The sequence below is a fragment of the Scyliorhinus canicula genome, chromosome 23 (assembly GCF_902713615.1).
Source record: "Scyliorhinus canicula chromosome 23, sScyCan1.1, whole genome shotgun sequence".
Lineage (NCBI taxonomy): Eukaryota > Metazoa > Chordata > Chondrichthyes > Carcharhiniformes > Scyliorhinidae > Scyliorhinus > Scyliorhinus canicula.
In genome coordinates this window covers 15,054,524-15,079,133 of record NC_052168.1, presented here as the reverse complement: position 1 = coordinate 15,079,133, position 24,610 = coordinate 15,054,524, and the positions used below count along the sequence as shown (strand labels likewise).

Below are 24,610 nucleotides of genomic sequence, written 5' to 3'. Positions count from 1 at the left end.
CCTTCAGTGCTCGAGGTTTGCTCCTCAAAGGGGCCACGCTAACAGAGGGGTGATTGGGTTGGTGGCAGTTCAGAGGATATTCACTCGGCTGATTTCTGGGATGAAGGTGCCGTTTTACGAGGAAAGGCTGGGCCTCTACCCACTGGAACTTAGATTATTGAGAGATGGTCTTGTTGAAGCATAGGGCGGGATTCAGCGGCTGCTGGAATCGGAGCGGGACGCGGCCGGTAGATCCTGGGAGAGGCTTCCGTTGGGCTTCCCGACGGCCATTACGTCTCGTGAGAGATCTAACCCGGAGCCGTGACCTGGATCCCGCCCACAGTGGGCAGGACCCAGTCTTGCACGATTAAGGGAGTTTAAAAACTTGGATGGTACGGCCACGTGGCATCTACCGGCCTTGCTGAGGGGGCCCCAGCTGGGAACCGTTTAGCGCTGGTCCCCACAGATGGAACGGTATTTGGCGGGGTGGGGGAGGGGGTGGGGGGACATCCCAGGTGATCGGAGGTCCCTGGGTGGTCGGCCTTTGGGCAGGGCCGCACCCTGGCAGTGCCAACCTGGCACCCTGACAGTGCCAACATGCCACCCTGGCATGCCAACCTGCCACCCTGGCAGTGCCAACCTGCCACCCTGGCAGTGCCAACCTGGCACCCTGGCAGTGCCAACCTGCCACCCTGGTATGCCAACCTGCCACCCTGGCAGTGCCAACCTGGCACCCTGGCAGCGCCAACCTGCCACCATGACAGTGCCAACCTGGCACCCTGGCAGCGCCAACCTGCCACCATGACAGTGCCAACCTGGCACCCTGGCAGCACCATCCATGGCACCCTGACAGTGCCAACCTGTCACCCTGGCAGTGCCAACCTGGCACCCTGGCAGTGCCAACCTGCCACCATGACAGTGCCAACCTGGCACCCTGGCAGTGCCAACCTGGCACCCTGGCAGCACCATCCATGGCACCCTGACAGTGCCAACCTCATGCCAGCCAGCATACATATTGTAAACATATCGTATACGGCCTAGTTGGCGTGTTTTGTAAGAAGAGAATGCATTGTTAGAATAGAAAGCTGAATTCCACCTACTGTTGTGCATTGGTTTAAAATCTAGAATCCTCGCAACTTGAATTGGGCCATTCAGCCGTGGGCATGTCAGAGTTACGTTGAAGATCTGTGCAGCAGCAAAGAAAGGAATGCTGAGGTTGCACCTTCTGTCTTGTCTATTTGACCACGATTCACCCCTCGGGCGGCAGGTTGTGGTAAAGCCATAACTACAAGACACAAAAGGGTTTAAGAAGGTAAGAGCGGGGGAAAAAAAGAAATCAAACACCAAAAAACTGCAATTGTCCTTTCGAACTGGCCCAGGTCCTTGGATGGGTCTTTCCATGCTGCCCCCCCCCCCCCCCCCCCGCTGAGGGTGGGCGGGCAAACGCGGGGGGGGGGGGGGGGGGGGGGGGGGGGGGGGGCACCTCGAAAGAACGGACTTCGGTCGGGCAGAGAGACGGGGGCGGCTGCACCTCTGGCAGAGAAGCTCGGGGGGGGAAATTTAAATGGAGGTGTTCCAAATTAGGGAGGATCGGGAAATATCGGGCGGGATTCTCTGTCAGTTCACGGCAGCGGGATTCTCCGGTTTCGACTGAGCGGAAAATTCTCCGCCCTCGCCTGGAGCGGTCGTGGGGTGGGGCGGGACTCGAAATGGAGAATCCCGGCCATTACCTCTGCTGGCAGTCGGGTCAGTAACCAGGGGGATACAAACTTAAGATCAACGGTAAAAGGACCAGAGCGTGACACTAGGAAGCGTTATTTCCCCAGGCAGTGGATTCCCATGACCTGGCACGCGTTACCTGCAAGAGCGGTGGACGATTTCAAAAGGGTTTAGACGTGAAGGATGTTGACTTGCAGAGGCATGGGGAGAAGACCAAGGGAGCGGGGCTAATTGGATTACTCCTATAAAGAGTTAGTACCGCCATGGTGGGGTGAATGGCCTCCTTGTGCGCTGAATGATTTGAAGTTGGCCTCAAAGCTAATCTTCATTTCAGGTTGCGGCTCCTCGGGCCTGATGAATAGGATCGGTGCTTTTCCAGATGGACGATACATGTGCCAGCTACTGCAAGTCATCGGAACACTGGAGGTCCTCAATGTTCTGCTGCATGGCACATAAACGCCAGGGTGACATGAATTCACCTCACGGAGGTAAGGCAAGGTTCATCGGTCACCCAACTATTCGGCCAGAGGGGACGATCAAGTCGAACTGTGCCCCCAGCAGTAGGCACCCATGTATGCTTGAGTGGGTGCCCCATTGTCCATCCACAAATATTGGCAACGCCAGGAAATGTGCATGTGTAGGGGCTTCCGCATTGGCTCAAAACACCAGCTGAGTGCATCCATCTCTCTCCTGAGCCAACAGGATAAATCTATGTATAAACCTCACCCTGGTGTTCATCCATCGCTTGCTCTTTTCATCCTCATCAACCCCAGCTCATCTGAAACACTCACCCATGCGCGTAACTTCAACCTCGTGCTCTCCTGATAGCTTCCCAGCTTCCACCCTACATAAAACGAAGCTCATCCAAACCTCTGCGGCCTGTATTTGAGGTTGTACTAGGCCCAATTTCCCCATCGCCCCTGTGCTTAGTGGCCTGCTCCTCGTCTTCAAATCCCCACATGGGCTCAACCCTCCCCTCCTTTGTAACTTTCTGTAGTCCTCCAACCCTCCAACCCTCCTCTGCTATTTACGTGTGGGCAACACATTGGTCAGCATTGCTGCCTCACAGCGCCAGGGACCCGGGTTCAATTCTGGCCTTGGGTGATTTCGGTGTGGAGTTTCTACGTTCTCCCCGTGTCGGCGTGGGTTTCCTCCGGGTGCTCCGGTTTCCTCCCATAGTCCAAAAGTGCGCCAGTTAGGTGGATTGGCCGTGCTAAATTGCCCTTGGTGTCCAAAGATGTGCAGGTTAGGTTGGGTTACGGGAGAGGGCGACTGGATGGGTGCTCTTTCAGAGAGTCAGTGCAAACTCGATGGGCTGAATGGCCTCCTTCCGCACTGTAGGAATTCTATGATTCTAAGATACCCGTGTTCTTCTAATTCAAGCCTTTAGACCTTCCTTGCATTGCAACACCAATTAGTCGCCCTGCCATCAGTTATCTACTCCCTAAGCCCTGGAATTCACTCCCCCTATATCTTTCCTCCTTTAGGGCAGCGCTTAAAGCCTACCTGTTCGTCTTTGGCGGGAGGCCTAGTGGGGCGGGGGGGTAGCATCCCTGCCTCTGGCCCAGGAACTCTGGGCTCACGTCCCACCCCAGGAGTCGATGGCCAAGGAACCCGGCAACCAGGTTGAGTCTGTCAAGCTGCAAAATCCTTCCAAACACGCCAATGGTTGGCGGTAAGAGTGGGAGAGACCACGCTTGATGCGGAGTGCCGCCCCCCCCACCCCCCCCCCCCCACCCCCCCCCCCCCCCACCCACCCAACCCTCTGGCGACATTCTAGCGGCTAGCAACCTGTTCCGTGAAAAACCTCGCGATGGAAACGGACAACGCCCGTCTTGTGCACCACTCGTCCGGGGAACGTTGGAAGGACAACAAATCTTCCTCGGAGCTTGGCATCAAATTTTGTTTGATAATCTTTTTTGTGAAGTATCTCGAGAGATTTCCACGTCGAAGGCACTACCTGATTGCAAGTTGTTGTTGTTTTAATGCCAATTTTAATCTTGGTCACGCTAATGCGTCAACCAGGTTCTATTCAAAGCGTAACCAATGATTTTTCTTTGGCCTTTAGCCAAAGGCAGCTTTGTGGAGGTTTTGAACGACCTTTTGGCTCAGAACAGTTTGTTGTTTTATTAAGTCAGGAAGTGGCTTCACAGTTTTGAGCAGGTAAATAGACGAGCGAGGCTTAAAATTTATTTACGATCGCGTCTTGAGAAATGCAACGAGACTTAGCACCTCAAGCCGTCAGTGGTGTTTATCTATGTCGTGTGTGGCTGGAGGTAGACACCCAGGTCATGTCACCACCCCCCCCCCCCCCATATTTATGCATGAAGATATGGCGTGCCTCTCGAAACAAAAACATGCGCTGTTTTACACGGCAGTGAACCTTTTGGTGCAATGAGCTTTTGAGCACCTCACGAACGAAGCATTGAATCACAGGAGGAGGCCACTTGGCCCGTCATGCTCCCCCCCCGCCACGTATGAACTACTCTCACCCAGCCTCCCCCTCCCCTGCCTTCTCTCCGTGACCCTGCAAATCCTTTCCCCCTCAGATTTTTATCCCATCCCTCTGTTCAAAGCATTGATGAAATCGGCCTCTGCTACACTCTCAAGGCAGTGTTCTCCTTGTTGCCTTTAGTGTGCCTCCCCCCCCCCCTTTTAGCCAACCGGAGCTGTTTCTTCATGGGTGTGGGTGTCGCCAGCAATTATTGCCCATCCCTAATTGCCATCGGAGGGGCATTTAAGAGTCAACTACATTGCTGTGGATCTGGAGCCATATGTAGGCCAGACCGGGTAAGGACGGCAGATTTCCTTCCCTAAAGGGCATTAGTGAATGAGATGATTTTTTGATCATTGTTTTTATTATGAAAATGAAATGAAAATCGCTTATTGTCACGAGTAGGCTTCAATGAAGTTACTGTGAAAAGCCCCTAGTCGCCACATTCCGGCGCCTGTCCAGGGAGGCTGGTACAGGAATCGAACCATGCTGCTGGCCTGCTTTAAAAGCCTGCGATTAGCCCTGTGAGCTAAACCAGCCCCTGTAGGGTTACATTAACACTGCAATGAAGTTACTGTGAAAAGCCCCTATTCGCCACATTCCGGCGCCTGTTCGGGTACACCGAGGGAGAATTCAGAAAGTCCAATTCACCTAACAAGCACGTCTTTCGGGACTTGTGGGAGGAAACCGGAGCACCCGGAGGAAACCCACGCAGACACGGGGAGGACGTGCAGACTCCGCACAGGCAGTGACCCAAGCCAGGAATCAAGCCCAGGGGCAAAATTCTCCCAACGGGAGACAAAGTGCTGACGCTGGAGTGAAAACCGGCGTCGGAGGCCACTCCTCGCCCCCTATTCTCCCACCCCCAGGGGGCTAGGAGCAGTGCCACGTCAATTACGCGCGCCGGGCCTTGGCACTGCGTCCAAGCGGCACCGCGTAAATGACGCGGCCGACGGCCGCTTAAATGACATCACCCGCGCATGCGCGGTTGCCGCCCTCCTCGGCGGGCGCCCCGCAAGACATGGAGGATTGATCTTGCGGGGCGGCAGAGGAAACGAGCGCGTCCTGTAGAGACACCGGCCCGCCGATCGGAGGGCACCGATCGTGGGCCAGATCCTTACTGAGCACCCCCCTGGTGCTCGATCCTCCCTCCCCCCCCACAGGCCGCACACGCAGCATTTGTGCGATGTTCACGCCGGCAGCGACCAGGTGTTGTTCGCGCCGACGCGTGAACCCGTCGGATTGGGCAGGCTGCTCATCCCCTTCGGGCCGGAGAATCGCCGCTCGCCTGTTAGAAACGGCGAGCGGCGATTCTCCGAGCGGCCTGTCGTGAAACGCGGCACGCCGATTTGGGGGGGGGGCGGTGGGAGAATCGCATGCGGGTGCCAGGGCGGCGTGGCGGAATCGCCCGGCACTCTCGCGATTCTCCCACCCGGCGTGGGGGTCGGAGAATCACGCCCCAGATCCCTGATGCTGTGAAGCAACAGTGCTAACCACTGTGCTACTGTGCCACCGTGTTCTTACGACAATCTCAACCTTCCAATCCCAAATTTATTTATTTTTTAAAATTTCAATTTGGGGGGGTGGGGGGGGGGCACAGTGGTGAGCACTGCTGCTTCACAGCGCCAGGGTCCCAGGTTCAATTCCAGCCTCGGGTCACTGTCTGTGCGGAGTCTGCACGTTCTCCCCCGTGTCTGTGGGTTTCCTCCAGTCGCTCCGGTTTCCTCCCAGAGACCAAAGATGGGTAGGGTCGGGTGGAGTTGCGGGAATTGGCCAGGGGAGTGGGCCTAGGTAGAGTGCTCCTGGTGGAGTCGGTGCCGACTCGAGGGGCCGAATGGCCTGCACTGTCGGCATTCTATGGGTTCACCATTTGCCGTGGTGGGATTTGAACCCGGGTCTCTGGATTACTAGCCCAGATGAGGCAGCGGTCTCACCAGGGAAGCAGTTTGCCAAGGAGCAGGAAGCATAATCTTTGTGAGAAAAGTGAAATGAAATGAAAATTAAAATCGCTTATTGCCACGAGTAGGCTTCAATGAAGTTACTGTGAAAAGCCCCTAGTCGCCACATTCCGGCGCCTGTTCGGGGAGGCTGGTACGGGAATTGAACCGTGCTGCTGGCCTGCTTGGTCTGCTTTAAAAGCCAGCGATTTAGCCCAGTGTGCTAAACCAGCCCCGAGTGTCCTGTTTTGAATTTTAAGATTAGTCCGGTGGGCCAGAATGCTCGTGCTACAACAGCCAACGCATGACATAAGCTCCCTGGTATGCCCAGTATATTGACAAGGCCGACAATAGTTTTAAACCTCAGGTGAATACAGTTTCCTGCGGCATGTCTCTCTCTGGGCAGTATATGGAATCACGTAACTGTACAATTGCATGGAAGCGTGTTATGTGCATGATAATGATTTGCCTGACCTGATAACAACACCCGCTGGCTACCAAACTGCTTTCCATCTTCCCCTTCCCAGGTTAACGCAAACCTTCCGCCAATTTTAATAGGGCAAGGCGCACCCAAACTGTGCCCACTTGCAAAGGCCTGTTTTTCAGGCCCCCGGGGGCTGGTACGGTCTTGAGCCGAGAAGTGAGAAGCAGAAATACCTGCTGCAGGTTAGAAAGACCGTCAGTGCCGCCGATACCCACCAGACTCTGGCACACTCTTGCCATCCAGAAATCAGCAGTCCGAATCTTTCTGCACCTGAGAAATCACTGCAGTATTCAGTGGTCACTCCGCAGTGCCACCCCGGGTCCTGCGACCATCAGGGTGGCTATGAGGCGGACACTGTAAGGGCCCGTCCTGTTGATCCCCTTATCTCCCCTTTCTTTATTTTTGCTGTTATCATTTTCTGGGCAGCACGATAGCACAGTGGGTAGCACTGTTGCTTCACAGCTTCAGGGTCCCATGTTTGATTCCCGGCTTGGGTCACTGTCTGTGCGGAGTCTGTACGTTCTCCCCGTGGCTGCGTGGGTTTCCCCCGGGTGCTCCGGTTTCCTCCCACAAGTCCCGAGAGACGTGCTTGTTAGGCGAATTGGACATTCTGAATTCTCCCTCCGTGTACCCGAGCAGGCGCCGGAACGTGCGACGAGGGGCTTTTCACAGTAACTTCATCGCAGTGTTAATGTAAGCCTACTTGTGACAGTAAAGATTATTATATTATTATTATTGATCCATGGATGCTTAATTGACATATACCCTTAAATCGAGCAGGGGAATAAAGGAGTTCAAAAGTTGCAACACTCTGCTAACTTTGGAGAGCAGAACTCAGACTTTTCGGCACCCGAGAGATCGGTGGGAGTCGGTTTGATTGGTTGGCTGGTGGCCAATGAATTGGCCAAAAGGCCATATTCTGCCCAGTAACAAGCAGTGATTGGGTCCTGCCTGAATGGGATGATTTTCAGAGAGCCAGGGAAAAGACAGTTTGGGGTCTGGACTCCTAGAAAAAGAAGCTTCTCTCTCTCTCACTCTCTCTCTCTCCTCTCTCTCTCCTCCCTCTCTCCTCCCTCTCTCCTCTCTCTCGTCTCTCCCCTCTCTCTCCTCCCTCTCTCCTCTCTCTCTCCTCCCTCTCTCCTCTCTCTCGTCTCTCCCCTCTCTCTCTCCTCTCTCTCTCTCTCCTCTTCCGTCTCTCACTCTTTCTCTCTCCCTCCTGTGGTGATATGCATCACTGTAAATACACAAGGGGTTAACGTAAATACACTACGACTAAGTAAACACTAGAGGGAGCACCAGAGATGTCATGACATGCAGACATACAGCTAATGAACACATAGAATAGGACACGACCAATGGGCAGTCAAGACACCTAGAGGTGACACTACCACAAGTGGGAATTACACAACCCATATATAAGGACAGGGCACACATGCTCTGTCTCTTTCCACAGGCGACACTTAGAGAGGACAGGGGCAGATCTGATGCATCACACTCACCGCGTGGCTTAGAGCAGACTGGTTAGTTAGACTGAGTTACTATAGCAAGATTAGCAGGAGAGTCGAACTCATAGAGAACTGTCCTCATGGTTCAATAAATCACATTGAACTTACTTCAAAGTCTGGAGTATCTTTTGGTCAAAGCTGCATCGAGTTGCAGCCTATGTTATCCCAGAGTACATAACACATCACCTCCCTCTGTCTCCTCTCTATCCTCTCTCTCTGTGTCTGTCTCTCCCTCCCTCTCTCTCTCCCCTCCTCTCTCTCTCTCTCCCTCCTTCCTCGTGCTTTCTCCAGTAAAGCTGTTGTATTTCTGTAGCTGCTGAGATCTGAATGAATCTAGAATGAAAACCATGACAGACTGGGAACAGAAGTCTCGAATTGAAAGCCTAAATTGAAGGACGATGGCAGGAAACAACCACCTGAAACAAAGACCCATATTGTTTTACTTTACTTATTATTTGACACCCCTCTTCTTCCCTCTGTGTTTGTCTGTCACATGTGTGTGTGTGTGTGTGTGTGTGTAGAGGGTGAGACAAGTTTAAGTGAGGGGGGTTAGGAATGGGATAATAGTTAACCAGTTGTATTTGTTGCATACCTAATTATAGTTACTGTTATTAATAAACTTAGTTGTGTTTAAATTTGAAAACATGGTGATTGTCGTTATTGGGCAGCTGAGGGCCAAAGACTTTGGGTGTTTTTCAAAGAATTATTTATTACTTTCACCTATGCTGGGACTCCTGGTCAAGTGGAGCTGGAATTGACCGTGCATTAACCCAGGGGGTCGTAACAACACAAAGTACAACGTTTAATGCCCCGCGTAATAATAATCTTTATTAGTAATAATAATCTTTATTCATAGAACATAGAACAGTACAGCACAGAACAGGCCCTTCGGCCCTCGATGCTGTGCCGAGCAATGATCACCCCACTTAAACCCACGTAACCCGTATCCCAACAATCCCCCCATTAACCTTACACTACGGGCAATTTAGCATGGCCAATCCACCTAACCCGCACATCTTTGGACTGTGGGAGGAAACCGGAGCACCCGGAGGAAACCCACGCACACACGGGGAGGACGTGCAGACTCCACACAGACAGTGACCCAGCCGGGAATTGAACCTGGGACCCTGGAGCTGTGAAGCATTGATGCTAACCACCATGCTACCGTGAGGCCCCTTCATGTCGCAAGTAGGCTTACATTAACACTGCAATGAAGTCACTGTGAAAAGCCCCTAGTCGCCATACTCCGGCGCCTGTTCGGGTACACGGAGGGAGAATTCAGAATGTCCAATTCGCCTAACAAGCACGTCTTTCGGGACTTGTGGGAGGAAACCGGAGCGCCCGGAGGAAACCCACACAGACACGGGGAGAACGTGCAGACTCCGCACAGACAGTGACCCAAGCCGGGAATCGAACCCGGGACCCTGGCGATGTGAAGCAACAGTGCTAACCGCTGTGCTACCGTGCCGCCCATCTGAGACAGCTTCCAATGGGTACAAGAGGAACCCGAGACTGGCCGGGCACGGACCATCCTATTCATCACCAGGCTTGCTTTATGCCGGGACTAACTCCTACTCCTTCGTTTCTGGGTTGGCCGAAGTTGCTGCACGCCTCCAAAAGATTGCCCATTTCCGGACCTTGCATTCCGGCATTCGGGAGGTGGGAGCGTATTTTCTGCAGGCGTTCGGCTGTGTTTGCGCCTGGCCGTTCTTTTGACTGCATTAATATCAGTGTGTAAAGGTCCTTACACACGTCTGTGTGCGCGAGTATGTCACGTCTGCGTAGCATATGAGGTTTGGGGGCTGAGATAGTTCTCTGACACTGTTGGGGAGCTAGAAAGACGTGTGTGAGATGTTGATGCCATTTGGGGTATTTTTGAACCTGTCAATGTGCCTCTCCCAGTGGTTAATTTTAATAAATGTGTTCACCAGAAAAACCACCTCATGTCCTGAAAAACATATTTTTCTTCTTGTTTTTGGAGCACACGTGGGGGGGGGGGGGGGGGGGGGGGGTGTACTGAATGGGGCGTGGTAATCCTCTCGAGATTTGAAACAATCAACTTATTCACTGATTAATGGATATGTGTAAGTCAGTGGGTCTGTCTCTTTGCATTTTGACCCATTGGCAATGCTTCAACCCAATCTCCAATTGGCCTGAGTTAAAGCACCAACTCATGAAGGTCCTGCATTGGAGAGGGTGGCGTCCCTCACTCTGAACTGGAAGCTCCAGCGTCAAGTCCCACCCCAGGACCTGATAATCAAGGAAGGTGCGCTCATAATGTGGCCAAGCGGGTTGAGTATCAACCTGCAAATTCAGCCATTTGAAGGAAAGACCTTTCTATAGAATGGAATGGAATGGAATCCAGAGAAACCCTGCAGGCAGAAGGAGGCCATTCAGCCCATCGATTCTTCAGGCCTACACCCTGCCTGCCCCATCCATGCAACCCCACCCGACCCACACGTCTTTGGGCCCCATCCAACTCTTCAGGGACAATTTTAGCGTGGCCAATCCACCTAACCCTGCTCATCTTTGGACTACAATTTTGGATTGTTGTCTAAATCCTAAAGGAATTAAAATCACCTTTCCTCCAGAAGTATTATGTATAGGAAGTGTTGTGGAATAGTGGGCAGAGTCCCTGGGCTGGATTATCTGATTCTGGGACTAAGTGCTGACTCCGGCGTGGGGTCGGTGCTCTTTTATGACTGAAAAATGGCGCAAAATGGCCACCGATCCCCCGTCTGGTGGGGGGCTAGCAGGCACCCAGCGTAGAGCCCCCCAGCTCTAGCTGCTGAGGCGGCTGGAGAACTGCTGGGTCAGTGGCTGCGCATGCGCACGGCGGTGGCCTGCAGCAGCTGCGCCGTGCAACATGGTGCCGGCCGTGTGCAGACCCAGCCTGCCAAATAGCGACCCCCTTTGGCCAGCCTTGACAGTCCCGGACCACCCCCCTCCCACAGTTACCCCAGCCCCTGAAAGTGCCCACCCTGCCCACGGATCGGCTCTCCCCCGACTGTGGGGACGCTGGACAGAGTCCGCAGCCTCCTTGTCATGTTCCCGAAACGAAATTGCATGAGAGACACACGCCGTCAGGAACTCGGCCCGTCGGGGGGGGGGGGGGGGGGGGGGGGGGGGGGGGGGGGGCAGAGCATTCGGGGGAGGGCCTTCGGTAACGTCCTGAGGCCGTCCATGCGGCTTGCGGCGTACTCCTAGACGTTCGCCGATTTGGAGGGGGCGGAACATCGCATAAGCGGCGCTGCCCCTGATTTCAGCGCCAACGTGGACTCTTCAGCCGACCGCCGAACGCGATTTCAGCGTTCCCATCACGCCCCCTCTCTCTGAGCCAGAAGCCAGAATGGGTTTGAGTCCCATTCCAGGTCTTGAGTACCAAGGATTGCTCATATCACAGAATCCTTACAGTGCCATTCGGCCCATCAACCCTCTGAGAGCACCCTACCGATGATGCCCAATCCCCTCACCCTATCCCCATAACCCAGTAACCCCACCTAACCGTTTGGACACCAAGGGACAATTTAGCGTGGCCTAACCTGCACATCTTTGGACCGCGGGAGGAAACCGGAGCACCCGGAGGAAACCCACGCAGACACGGGGGGGAGAAAGCGCAAACTCCACACAAGCAGTCGCCTAAGGTCGGAATCGAACCCGGGTCCCTGGAGCTGTGAGGCAGCAGTGCTAACCACTGTGCCACCCTGCCGCCCGCGACCAAACAGGTAGAGTATGAACTTGTAAATCCTTCCAACGCACACCAGTGGGAAGTTCAAGCCAGAGGGAATTCGGAGCCTCTACTATAACGAGCCATATCTCCAGATGACGACATGCATGTAAAAGTGGATGTTACCATGGCAACCCGGACTAGTGATCTGTGCTCACCACCTCTATGTACATCATTGCACTCACTCAGTTCTCTCCTGCTTTGCTTACACGCCCGATGGACGATTCTAAAGTCCCATGCACCCTCGCTGTTTTGAAATGAGTACCTCATGGCAACATCTCTGGCCAGCACCTTATAATGAGGACCCTTTACCCGAGGAATCACTTGTGAAGAACAGTGACTACTCTGCAGGCAAACAGAACAGTCATTTTCCCTCAATAACATCCCACAATTTGTAAGAGGAATGGGGAGGTTGCGGTTCGTTCCTGGAGCACAGCGTGCGAACGAATCAAACTGAATCAAATAAATTAAAGGAATAAATTAAATAGGGGTGGCCCCTGAAAGGGATACTGCATTAAACAAAAGCAAATCACAAATGAGACTTAAATCATCAAACCAAAATGTGATTAAGGGGTCAATAAAGTATCCCAGTCCCTGTGGTGCCCACTGAGCACGGAAGGTTGCGATAGTGCCAGTCCCCTTGATTATGTGTGCCTCAGTTTAATTTAACAGCGCCCTTGATCAGTGAATCCTAACAATAGAATTAATATACTACTAGCACATTATGCTTGTGCGTGCTCTTTGAAAGGTATATCCAATTATTCCCAATATTCTTTTGCTAGGGACCTGAGATTTGTTTCACTTCAGGTATTTATCGAATCTCCCTTTGATAGTTACTGGGCTGGATTGTCCGTCCCTTTTAGTGGTGCGGTGCGCCCCCGTTCGATCCTCCGTCCCAGCAGCCGGCCTATGGGGTTTTCCATTGTGGGCGGCCCCCACGCCGTCGGGAAATCTGCCGGGGAAGCGGAGGATCCCGTCGACGGAGAATCCCGCCCATTGAATTTGCTTCCGCCACTCTTTCAGGGACCCACGTGGCCATAATTACTTGATGAGTGCATCGCCGACGAAGGAAGATCTGAAGATTGAGGGTTTTGTAAAGACATTACTCTGCATGATGCGCGTCAGTCCCCGTTACCTGTCATTAGTTTAGAGAACAAAGGGTCACTTACTCAACGTCCGGGTCATTAACCCACACTTCACAGCGAGGATCACTGCGGGAAACGTTGTGCGACCAGCAGCATGTCATCGAAACGAGGTAATCCACAATGCACTTCAAATCTTCTTTCCCTATTCCGAAACGGGGTGCAGGGGGAGGAGGGAGGAGAAAATAAAATTATCCAGGGGCTGCAAAGTCACTTCAATCTGAGAAGGGGGTGGCGCGGGGTTTGGGGGGGGGGGGTGTTGGGAGTGGGGGGGGGGGGGGGGGGGGGTGTTGTGGGGGGGGGGGATGGGAGGTGGCGGGGGTAGAGCTCATTCCCTGTGCTGTGAACTGACCCCATGCGCCAATGGCGAGCTGTTGGTTGCCAAGGATATTGGGCTTTGCACCTCATTCCAGTGTGGTAGGAGCCCCCAGCACCCTGCCCCCTCCCGGGCAGCTCGTGAGCCGCTGTCAGTACAAAGGTAAACGATAGCTTTGGGATGGTAAAGGGCGAACACACGGGGCTTGGTAATGGAGAGAGAATGCCCGATCACCACCTTAACTACAACAACCCCAGGAACAGACCCAATGCCACCTTCTCAGGGCAACGATGGATGGCCGACAGTCACATAAAATTTCCAAGAATCTACACCTTGAGTATTGTGTACAGTTTTGGTCTCCTACTTTGAGGGAGGACATTCTTGCGATTGAGGGCGTCCAGCGAAGGTTCACCAGGCTAATTCCCGGGATGGCAGGACTGACATATGAAGAAAGGCCGGATGGACTGGGCTTATACTCACTAGAGTTTAGAAGAATGAGAGGGGATCTCATAGAAACATAAAATCCTGATGGGACTGGACAGGCGAGATGCGGGAAGAATGTTCCCGATGTTTGGGATATCCAGGACTAGGGCACACAGCCTCAGAATAAGGGCTAAGCCATTCAGGACTGAGATGAGGAAGAACTTCTTCTCTCAGAGAGTTGTGGAATTCTCTACCACAGAACGTTGTTGGGGTTAGTTTGTTGGGTATATTCAAGGGGGAGCTGGACGTGGCCCTTGCGGCTAAAGGGATCAAGGGGTTTGGGGTGAATCCGGGAGTGGGATACTGAATTTGCATGATCGGTCATGATCATATTGAATGGGTGGTGCAGGCTCGAAGGGCCGAATGGCCTACTCCTGCACTTATTTTCTATGTTTCAATCTGTGGCACAGAATCAGGCCGTTTGACCCAACTGATCCATGGCGGATCAGTTATGTTCCTCAGAAACTGTACACATAGCCCACTCAGCATGACCCCCAATTACTTTCTCCCCCATATACTTATCTAGCTTCTCCTTAAGTAACATCTGTGTCAACTACTTTTCTTTCCTTTCTTTCTTCCATGGGTGGCGGGCTTCTCTGGCAAGGCCAGCATTTGTTGCCCATCCCTAATTGCTCTTGGACTGAGTGGCTTGATGGACCTTTTCAGCGTCAATCAAGCATTAGCCACATTGATCATAGATCATAGAATTTACAGTGCAGAAGGAGGCCATTCGGCCCATCGAGTCTGCGCCGGCTCTTGGAAAGAGCACCCTACCCAAGGTCCACACCTCCACCCTATCCCCATAACCCAGTAACCCCACCCAACACTAAGGGCAATTTTGGACACTAAGGGCAATTTATCATGGCCAATCCACCTAACCTGCACATCTTTGGACTGTGGGAGGAAACGGAGCACCCGGAGGAAACCCACGCAGACACGGGGAGGGTGTGCAAACTCCGCACAGACAGTGACCCAAGCCGGAATCGAACCTGGGACCCTGGAGCTGTGAAGCAATTGTGCTAACCACAATGCTACCATGCTGCCACATTGCTGTGGGTCTGGAGTCGCTTGCAGTCCATACCCGGTAAGGACGGTAGATTTCCTTCCCTCAAGGGCGCTAGTGAACCAGATGGGTTTTTACGGTGACCATCACTCAGGATTAGCTTCCAATTTGTGATTTATTGATGGACTTAACATTCCACCAGCTGCAGAGGGGGGATTTGAACCAATAGAATTATAGAATCCCTACAGTGCAGAATGAGGCCATTTGTCCCATCGGGTCTGCACCGACCCTCCGAATAAGCACCCTACGTAGGCTCACTTCCCCACCCTATCCCAATAACTCCACCGAACCTGCATATCTTTTGGACACTAAGGGGCAATTTAGCATGGCCAATGCATTTTTTTCATTTTCATTTCATCCGAACCTGCAAATCTTGGACTGTGGGAGGAAACCGGAGCGCTGGGAGGAAACCCACGCAGACATGGAAAGCTCCACACAGATGTATTGGACGGCACTGTAGCACAGTGGTTAGCACAGCTGCTTCGCAGCTCCAGGTTCCCAGGTTCGATTCCCGGCTTGGGTCGCTGTCTGTGCGGAGTCTGCACATCCTCCCCGTGTGTGTGTGGGTTTCCTCTGGGTGCTCCGGTTTCCTCCCACAGTCCAAAGGTGTGCAGGTTAGGTGGAATGGCCACGCTAAATTGCCCTTAGGTTAGGTGGGTCCACTGGGATATGGTGGAGGTGTGGGCTTGGGTAGGGTGCTCTTTCCAAAAGCCAGTGCAGACTCAATGGGCCAAATGGCCTCCTTCTGCACCGTAAATTCTGTGATTCCATGATTCTATGATAGTCACCCAAGCCTGGAATTGACTCCCGGTCTCTGGCATTGTGAGGCGGCAGTCCCGCACAGGGGCCCAGCACGGCGCTGGAGCGGTTCACGCCGCTCCAGCCTCCCTTCCCGGCGCCTAATGGGCACCGCGCCAACCCGTGCATGCGCAGGGTCTTCTTCCGCACGCCGGCCCCGACTCAACATGGCATCGGTGTTCAGGGGCCGGCCGCGCAGGAAAGTAGGCCCTGGGGGACGCCCCCCCCCCCCCCCACCGCCCCGGTAAAGAATCGCTTTTCCCCGCTCCACAGGCCCCCCCCCCCCGCGCCCCTTCGCGCAGAGTTCCACGCTGGCAGCGACCAGGGGTGAATGGCGCCGGCGGGACTCTGTCGTATCCGCGCGGCCGCTGGGCCCATCCAGGCCGGAGAATCGGCGGCCCCGCCGATTCCAGCGGCCAGCGGCTGCACCAACCGCGCCGGCACAAATGGCGCCAATTCTCCGCACCTCGGAGAATCGCACGCCGGCGTCGGGACGTCGTGGCACGATTGCGACGATTCTCCGGCCCGGCGCGGGGCCTCGGAGAATCGCCCCATGGTGTTCGCTACCACAATGGACGTGGTTGTGATATCACTGGACTGGTATGCCAGGTGCCCAAACTAATGCTTGTTCTGCATTACAAGCCAACTGTTCAGCCCACTGTGCTAAACCAGCCCCATTAAAGAACAATGTGGCCTTGCTCCCATGAAATGAGGAAAATAATAGTCAACTTCCCAGAGGAATTAGCTGATGAAGAGATGAGAAAAACATTTGCTTACTCACCACTATGACATCCAAGACCTGATGACCACAAGGAAGCGACGAGGACAATGAGGCCGAATTGAAGTTCAAATCCTTTCATTTTTCGACAACACTGTGAAAACACAGAACAAGGGCAAAACACATTAACCTTCCCTTCATTTAACCCACCCAGCCCAAGCAATATGGGAATTAAAATCACGTTTCCTCCATTGGTATCACATGCAGTGGGTAGCGATCCCTCCTCTGATCCAGAAGCACGCTCTCCCCGTGTCTGCGTGGGTTTCCTCCGGGTGCTCCGCTTTCCTCTCACAGTCAAACGACGCGCAGGTTAGGTGGATTGGCCACGCTAAATTGCCCCTAAGTGTCCAAAGAGTTTACATTGTTTATGGATCGGAAGGGACGATTGGGCCGCGGTGACGTACTCCTTCGGAAGGTCATTGCAGAGATGGGCCGAATGGCCTCCTTCTGCACTGTAGGGATTCTATGATTCTAAATAAACCTGACCATCTATGAAAAAAGAAACATGGCAGAATAAAACATAGAAATATAGGACTGTTTACAGCAAAGATGGAGGCCATTCAGCCCATCCTAGCCATGCAGGACAAGAAAGAACTCCATTTCAACCCACTTTACAGCTCTTAGTCCATGATTCTGTCGTTTAAGGTACCTCGTGCATATATCATTGTGATTGTTAAATGCAATAGGGCTTTCTGCCTCTAACATTCTTACAGTTAGCAAGTTGCTGACCTTCACCATGCTCTGGGGAAAACATTATTCTTCAACTTCCTTTAACCCTTTCAGCAATTTCTTTAAATAAATGATGTGCCTCATTACCAACAGAAATAAGGCCCTCGATCTAGGCCTCTCATTATTTGAGACACCTTTGCTTCTCCTGTTCCAAAAAAAAACCAATTACCCAGATTGCCCAGGTCGAAATCCTATACTTCCCACCGTTTCCTGTTGGGTTCTGAGGCACGGAACTAAATTGCTAGGACGGGATTTCCCCTACGATCTTGCCTGCCCTGACCTGGCCGTGATTTTACATCAACGGCAAGGCCTCGGATGGGAATCCCACCGTAGCCCAACTTGAGGCCCTTAAATTTAATGGTCGCTTGAGGGCCTTTTCCGATCTAGACTCAGCTTTTAGGCTGTTGGGCGGATGATAGATGAGGAGGGGGGGGGGTAGGTGGACTGAAATTTAAGTAAATCCGATCTCGGGCAGAAAGGTGGGGGGGGGGGGGAGGTGCTAGGATGCCTGCATCAGAAGTCTCCCTTTGACCTGGGCAGTCCCCCCACCCCCTTTGGGACTTTGACCTCCAGACCTCCTTCCCCTCCCCAGGTCGATCCCCCCCGAGACCCAGATTGCCCCTCAGGTCTTCCCCCCCCCCCCCCCCCCCCCACCTCCCCCTCACCCCCATCCTTGACCCCCACCGCTTATCTTTCCTCCAGTTCCCAGCACTTATTTCCAGGCAGCTCACTGCAGTGCCTCTAGTGGGCTCCTCACCTGAAGAAGGAGCTGCGCTCCGAAAGCTCGTGTTTGAAACAAACCTGTTGGACTTTAACCTGGTGTTGTAAGACTTCTTACTCTAGTGGGCTCAGCAGCACGACTCCAGCTAATCTGATTGGCCCGCAGCTCTCCAAGGCAGGACTTCCTCCGGTGACGTTGGATGATGTTTGACTGTCGGCCAAACAGCCTTTATTTCCCATTTTCAATATTTTTATACCAGGTAAAGAGAAATGTTCAAAGAACATGACAAAAAAAAAATGTTTTAATGTGCCGATGATTCTTTTTCTCCAGGTTTGCACACACCATCGTGTCCTGGAGATTGATCTTCAATTCCTGGGGACTCCACGCTAAATTGGAGGAACCTTACTATTAGGCACCTTACAGCCTTCTGGACTCAACAGCTTTAGACTGTGACCTTTCTCCTCTATCTTGACCCCTTTTAGAAAAAAAATCCGAAACACTTTGTTGTCCCAATGCAAACCCGCGCCCAACTTCCCCTGCCCCACTGGGCCATCTGTCACTTGTTCTTTAGTTTTTCTTTCACTGAGTTCTGACCTTTGTTCTCCCATTAACACCTTTTGCTATCTTACCGTTACGCCACTGTCAGCACCTTCTGTAGCTCTTCACACTTCCATTGAGGCTTCCTCTGCCTCATGACCTGCACATCTCTGTTGCAATCTCTCCCAGCTCCCACCAATCACTGATCTGCTCTGTTCCAGCTCCTCTGATGCAATTCGCCGCAATTCGCCCTTCTCTTTAGCTCTGAAGAAGTCATAGAATCACAGAATTTACAGTGCCATTCGGCCCACCGAGTCTGCACCGGCCCTTGGAAAGAGCAACGCTACCCAAGCCCACACCTCCACCCTATCCTCGTAACCCAGTAACCCCTCCCAGCCTTTTAGGACACCGAGGGGGCAATTTAGCACGGCCAATCCACCTAACCTGCACATCTTTGGACTTGTGGGAGGAAACCGGAGCACCAGGAGGAAACCCACGCGGACACGGGGGAGGACGTGCAGACTCCGCACAGACAGTGACCCAAGCCGGGAATCGAACCCGGGACCCTGGAGCTGTGAAGCAACTGTGCTAACCACTGTGTCCCCCAAATGTCGTACAAACTTGAAACGTTAACTCAAGTTGCTCTCTCCGAGTTGTTGGGTGTATCCACCGTTTTCTGTGTTTATTTCAAATTTCCAGCATTGGCAGTATTTTGCTTTTATTCTGAACTAATTTCCTCTCCTTCGCAAGCACCCCCCCCCCCCCCCCCCCCCCCCCCCCCCCCCCCCCCCCCCCCCCCCCGCTCCCCCCCACCTGCACCTCTGTAATAATCTCATCAGAGCCCCATTGTCCCTCATCTGCTGCTCATCTGTCACTTAGGAGCTCAACCACTGTAATGCTGTGTGGGTAGCCTGCGTCCAAATCCTTTGTCTCGTCCCCTGTCAAGTCCATTGGGGCAGCAGTAACATGTACTGGCTGCTGCTTTCGCACCTTCTCAACATGTCCATCTTAGCGTTTTAATCATGACATAGCTTTGCTCCTCCCTATATGTGTAAACTTCTCCAGACTTCCTTAGCACTGCCGCTTCACAACTCCATGGTCCCCAGGATTCGATTGCCGGCTCGGGCCATTCACTGTGTGAAGTCTGCACGTTCTCCCCGTGTCTGCGTGGGTTTCCTGCGGGTGCTCCGGTTTCCTCCCACAGTCCAAAGATGTGCAGGTTAGGTGGATTGGCCGCGCTAAATTGCCCCTTGGTGCCCAATAAGGTTGGGTGGGGTTGCTGGGTTGGGGTAGAGGTGTGGGCTTAAACGGGGTGATCTTTCCAAGGGCTGGTGCAGACTCGATGGGCTGAATGGCCTCTTTCTGCATGGTAAATTCTATGATTCTATGAACCTCCCTTCCCAAACTACCCATTTCTTCGCCAGCACACCTTGATCTATCGTCATGTCCCTTCGCTCCACCATTGTTGGCCATGTTGTCATCCTCTTGGTACCATGCACAGGAATTCCATCCTTAAACCTCTTCACCTTCTCCTCTATCAAAACACCTCTCGATTCCTGCCATGCCGACCTAGCTTTCGGTCACTGACTCATGTCTGTTCCTTTCCATACCCTTCTGTAAAAAAATAAATCCCGTTACGTTTTTCTATGCTAAAACTACTAGCATACCAGCTAACACTTTCCCTCCCCCCCTCCTTGCTATAAGACCACAAATCATAGGGGCAGAAGTCAGCCATTCGGCCCATCGGGCCTGCTCCGCCATTCAATGAGATCATGACTGATCTGATCTGAAAATCCTCAACTCCTTCCGTCAGGCAAAAGATGCCAAAGTTTGAGGTCACGTACCAACCGACTCAAGAACAGCTTCTTCCCTACTGCCATCAGACTTTTGAATGCACCTACCTCGTATTAAGTTGATCTTTTCTCCACACCTTGCTATAACTGTAACATTATATTCTGCAGTCTCTCCTTCCTTCCTTATGTACAGTATGCATTGTTTGTACAGCATGTAAGAAACAGTACTTTTCACTGTATACTAATACATGTGACAATAATAAATCAAATCAAAATCCACTTTCCCGCCTTATCCCTACAACCCTCGATTCCCTTCCCGATTAAAAATCTGTCTCCACCTTGAACATACTTAATGACCCAGCCTCTACAGCTCTCTGCGGTAAAGAGTTCCACAGATTCACTACCCTCTGAGAGAAGAAATTCCTCCTCATCTCTGTCTTCAATACCCCTTACTCTGAGATTACACCCTCTGGTCCTAGACTCTCCCACAAGGGGAAACAACCTCTCAGCATCGACGCTGTCAAGCCCCCCTGAGAATCCTATCAATAAGGTCGTCTCTCGTTTTTCTAATGAGTACAGGCCCAACCTACTCAACCCCTCCTCATAAGAAAACACCTCCAAACTCCAATCTTCTCTGGACTGCCTCCAATGCCGGTGTAGCTTTTCTTAGATAAGGGGACCCAAACCGTTCACAGTATTCCAGATGTGGTCTCACTATCACTGCTCAATCCTAAGTCCCTCCTTCACCTTCCATTCCAAAAGCTTCCTCATTAACCTTTCATATCACTCCCAAATCTGCTCTGGTGTCCTCATGGATATCAATCGGGTCAACACAAACATTTTTCCCTTCGCCCATCAGAATGATTTGAGATGCGCTGTAGAAACAGAAGCAATTGCTGTTTCACTAGCCGGCAAACATTACTTCCAACTTTATTTTACAGTTCAATTGCCGGGACAGGACAAAGAGTAAAGCAGAACAAAATACTGCAAAAATAGTCTGGCCATTTGACTTTTATCAAAGCATTTGACATTTAACACAGGAAACTAACCCATGGCTTTTGGTGTGTTGAACAAACACGATGCAGGAGGTTGTCACAGTTTGGTTTGCACCTGATTATGACTCTTTGCGGTCTACAGCACAGTAAAGGCCCTTCGGCCCATCCTTTCTGTGCTGGTCAAAAACAACCACCTAACTATTCCAATTCCATTTTCCAGGACATGGCCCACAGCCTTGTCTGCCTTAGCAGGGGCTGGTTTAGCTCACAGGGCTAATCGCTGGTTTTTCAAGCAGGCCAGCAGCACGGTTCAATTCCCGTACCAGCCTCCCCGGACAGGCGCTGGAATGTGGCGACTAGGGGCTTTTCACAATAACTTCATTGAAGCCTACTCGTGGCAATAAGCGATTTTCATTTAATTTTGTTTCAAATACTTGTTAAGTGTCACGAGGGTCTCTGCCTCCACTTCTCTTTCAGGTAGTGAGTTCCAGACTCCTACCACCCTCTGGGTGAAAATGTTTTTCCTCACACCCCCTCTAAACCTGCTGTTCCTTACCTTAAATCTACACCCTCTGGTCGTTGACCCCTCCACCCAGGGGAGATGTTTCTTCCTCTCTGCTCTATCTATGCCCCTCAGAATTTCATACATCTCAGTCATGTTTCCCCCTCAGTTCCCTCTGCTCCAAGGAAAACAACCTCAGTCTCTCCAATTTCTTTTCACAGCCAAACCTCTCCAGCTCAGGCCACATCCTGGGAAATCCCCACACCCTTTCCAGTGCGATCACATCCCTCCTATAATGCTGATTCAGGAGCGGCACACAATACTCTAACCATGGCCTAACCAACGTTCTTCACTTTGTTCTTTTGGGACTGATCTGGGTCCAACTTCATGGTAACCTCAACTGAAGTCAAAGACAGACCTTTACGATTGTCCACTACACCCGGCATCTCATCCTCATTTTCAGATCCCTCCATGGCCTCACCTCTCTCCATCTCTGTAATCTCCTCTAGCCATCCAACGCTCTCCACTCCTCGAATCGTGACCTCTTGTGCAACCCTGGTTTTAACCCAAAACCCCCACCTCGCCATTGTTGGCCCTCAGCTGTCCAGATCCCAAGCTCTGGAATTCCCTTCCAAAACCCCTCTGCTTCTCCCTGCCCCACTCCATAAACATCTGCCACTTGACCTCGATTTATGTCACCTCACCTACCATCACCCCACATATCTCAGTGTCGAGGATTGTAGCTCTCTTCTGAAATGCCTTGGGATGTTTTAATAAATTCCAGGTATTGTGACATTATCATAAATGTAAGAACTGCAAGGGTTAATGAAATGTCTAAATCAACCACCAGAGGGAGCTAGAGTTACAAGTATATAAGAAATTGATGCTAAGCCTTGTGGGGAGGGGGTGAAGGAGATAGCTAGAGTACAGACTGAGGAAAGATAGTGGGGGCGATTTGCCAAAATGGACCCCAAGTGTTCGCGAACATCGTCGCGTTTCACGACGGCGCGAAATGGGCTTGGGGATGACCGATTCTGGCCCCCATAGGGGGTCAGCACGTCGCTGAAGTGGTTCAGGCCACTCCAGCCTCCTTTCCCAGCGCCAAATGGCGCCGCACCAACCTGCACATGCGCGGGGGACTTCTTCAGCGCGCCGGCCCCGACTCAACATGGCGTCGGTGTTCAGGGGCTGGCTGCGCAAGAAAGTAAACCGGGGGGGGGGAAGAGGCCGGCCCGCCAATCGGTGGGTCCCCCCTCCTCCGGTGAAGGATCGCTTTTCCCCGCCCCACAGGTCGCCTCCCCCCCAACCCTTCGTGCAGAGTTCCCTCCGGCAGCGACCAGGGGTGAACGGCGCCGGCGGGTCTCTGTCGTATCCGCGTGGCCGCTCGGCCCATCCGGGCCGGAGAATCGGCGGCCCCGTCGATTCCAGCGGCCGCGCCGCGCCAAACACGCCGGCGTAAATGGCAGCCGATTCTCCGCACCTCGGAGAATCGCGCGCCGGCGTCGGGGTGTCGTGGCGCGGTTGCGGCGATTCTCCGGCACGCGGCGGGGCTGGGAGAATCGCCCCCAGTGTGAGTGACAGCAATTCATAGTTAATATATTAGTGGAGAGATTAGTCATAGATTATATGTTAATTATCAACTGTGGATTACATAGGAGTAAGTGTCCAATCCCATTAAGTAGTGTTAATAAATTTATAGCTTTGTTCAAGTTAAAGCTATTTTGTGGTCTTTGTGAACACTACGCCAACCATCCTGAATTTAGTAACAGTTCTCTGCTGTTATAGGTCGGCCGCCCGACATGAGTAAAGTCAATTCTTATTAAAATGTACGCACATCCGCAGATATGCCATGTTGCTCTGTGATTGGGCTAAACTTCCCCACTCATTGGCAGAAAGTTTTGCTCTTCACCCAAGTCTCTTTTCTTGCCTCATGCAAGGAACTCAGCTCCAGGCTACCATCAAGCCATCATCAACTATTCAACCATTGCCACGAGCAAGACATTGCGGGGAAACCCAGAGAACAAGCCTGTAATTTCGTACCAACTGGTGTTATTTTGGAAAAGTTAAAATTGGGCCTACATGGAGTGGTCAAAGTGACTAGCATTGCTCGAGTGTAAAGGAAGCGAGATTAACTTGAGGGAGGGGAGGGGGGGGGTGAAGGCTTTGTCGATATTAACAGCACCGTTACCTTCCCCTCAAGGACTGCGGCTTTCCAGCGGGCAGCTCACCACCACCTTCTCCAGGGCAATTAGGGATGGGCAATAAATGCTGGCCTTGGCAACGATGCCCACATCCTGTAAATGGCTGAACAGCCCGCCCTGGAAAATCTATGGACTGCTGGGATGAGTGAGTTAGGATACTGAAAGTTCAAAGTTGTTGGTGTGGTGATCGTAGATCTGAGTAGATGCAATAATTATTAAGATTGGACTCATGAATATAAATTGGCTTTGTAAAATATGCAATAGCACCATCTCTTGTATAGGTACACATACCGTAAGTAATCTAACTGTTTTGTACAATTTTCTTTAACGATGTACAGAAAATATGTAAAGAAAAAAGGGGGGATGTGGTGATCGTAGATCTGAGTAGATGCAATACAACTGAGCAAGCACTAGAGGGAGCACAGGAGAGCTATATATACACAGGGACAGGAAGTGATGACACACTTCACGGAAGGCAGAACTCGTAGCAGGACACAGACACACAAGCAGGCAGCATTTGAGGTAGCCGTAAGTTAAGCTCTGAAGAGAGAACGAATTCACAATAAAGAATCTTCTCCACCTTTGAGACTACGAGCTTTATTAAGACATGAAGAACAACACAGTTGGACCCAAAGGTCCCAAATGAGTGGGGAAGTTTAGCCCAATCACAGTGCAACATGACATATCTGCGGATGTGCGTACATTTT

At 52.2% G+C, this 24,610-nt stretch overlaps 1 protein-coding gene across 1 annotated transcript in view; it reads right to left on the bottom strand.

Moving 5' to 3' along the window:
• Window positions 1-16,511, bottom strand: part of il2rb (interleukin 2 receptor, beta) — a 36,895-nt gene extending 20,384 nt beyond the window's left edge. Inside the window, exons 1-3 of the mRNA XM_038783787.1 lie at window positions 16,429-16,511; window positions 13,015-13,132; window positions 1,080-1,264 (exon numbers count right to left, since the gene is read on the bottom strand). Coding sequence (XP_038639715.1) covers window positions 1,080-1,264; window positions 13,015-13,132; window positions 16,429-16,507 — 382 coding nt within the window. The 5' untranslated portion in view covers window positions 16,508-16,511. The remainder of the gene's footprint in view (window positions 1-1,079; window positions 1,265-13,014; window positions 13,133-16,428) is intronic.
• Between the last annotated feature and the right edge of the window lie 8,099 nt (window positions 16,512-24,610).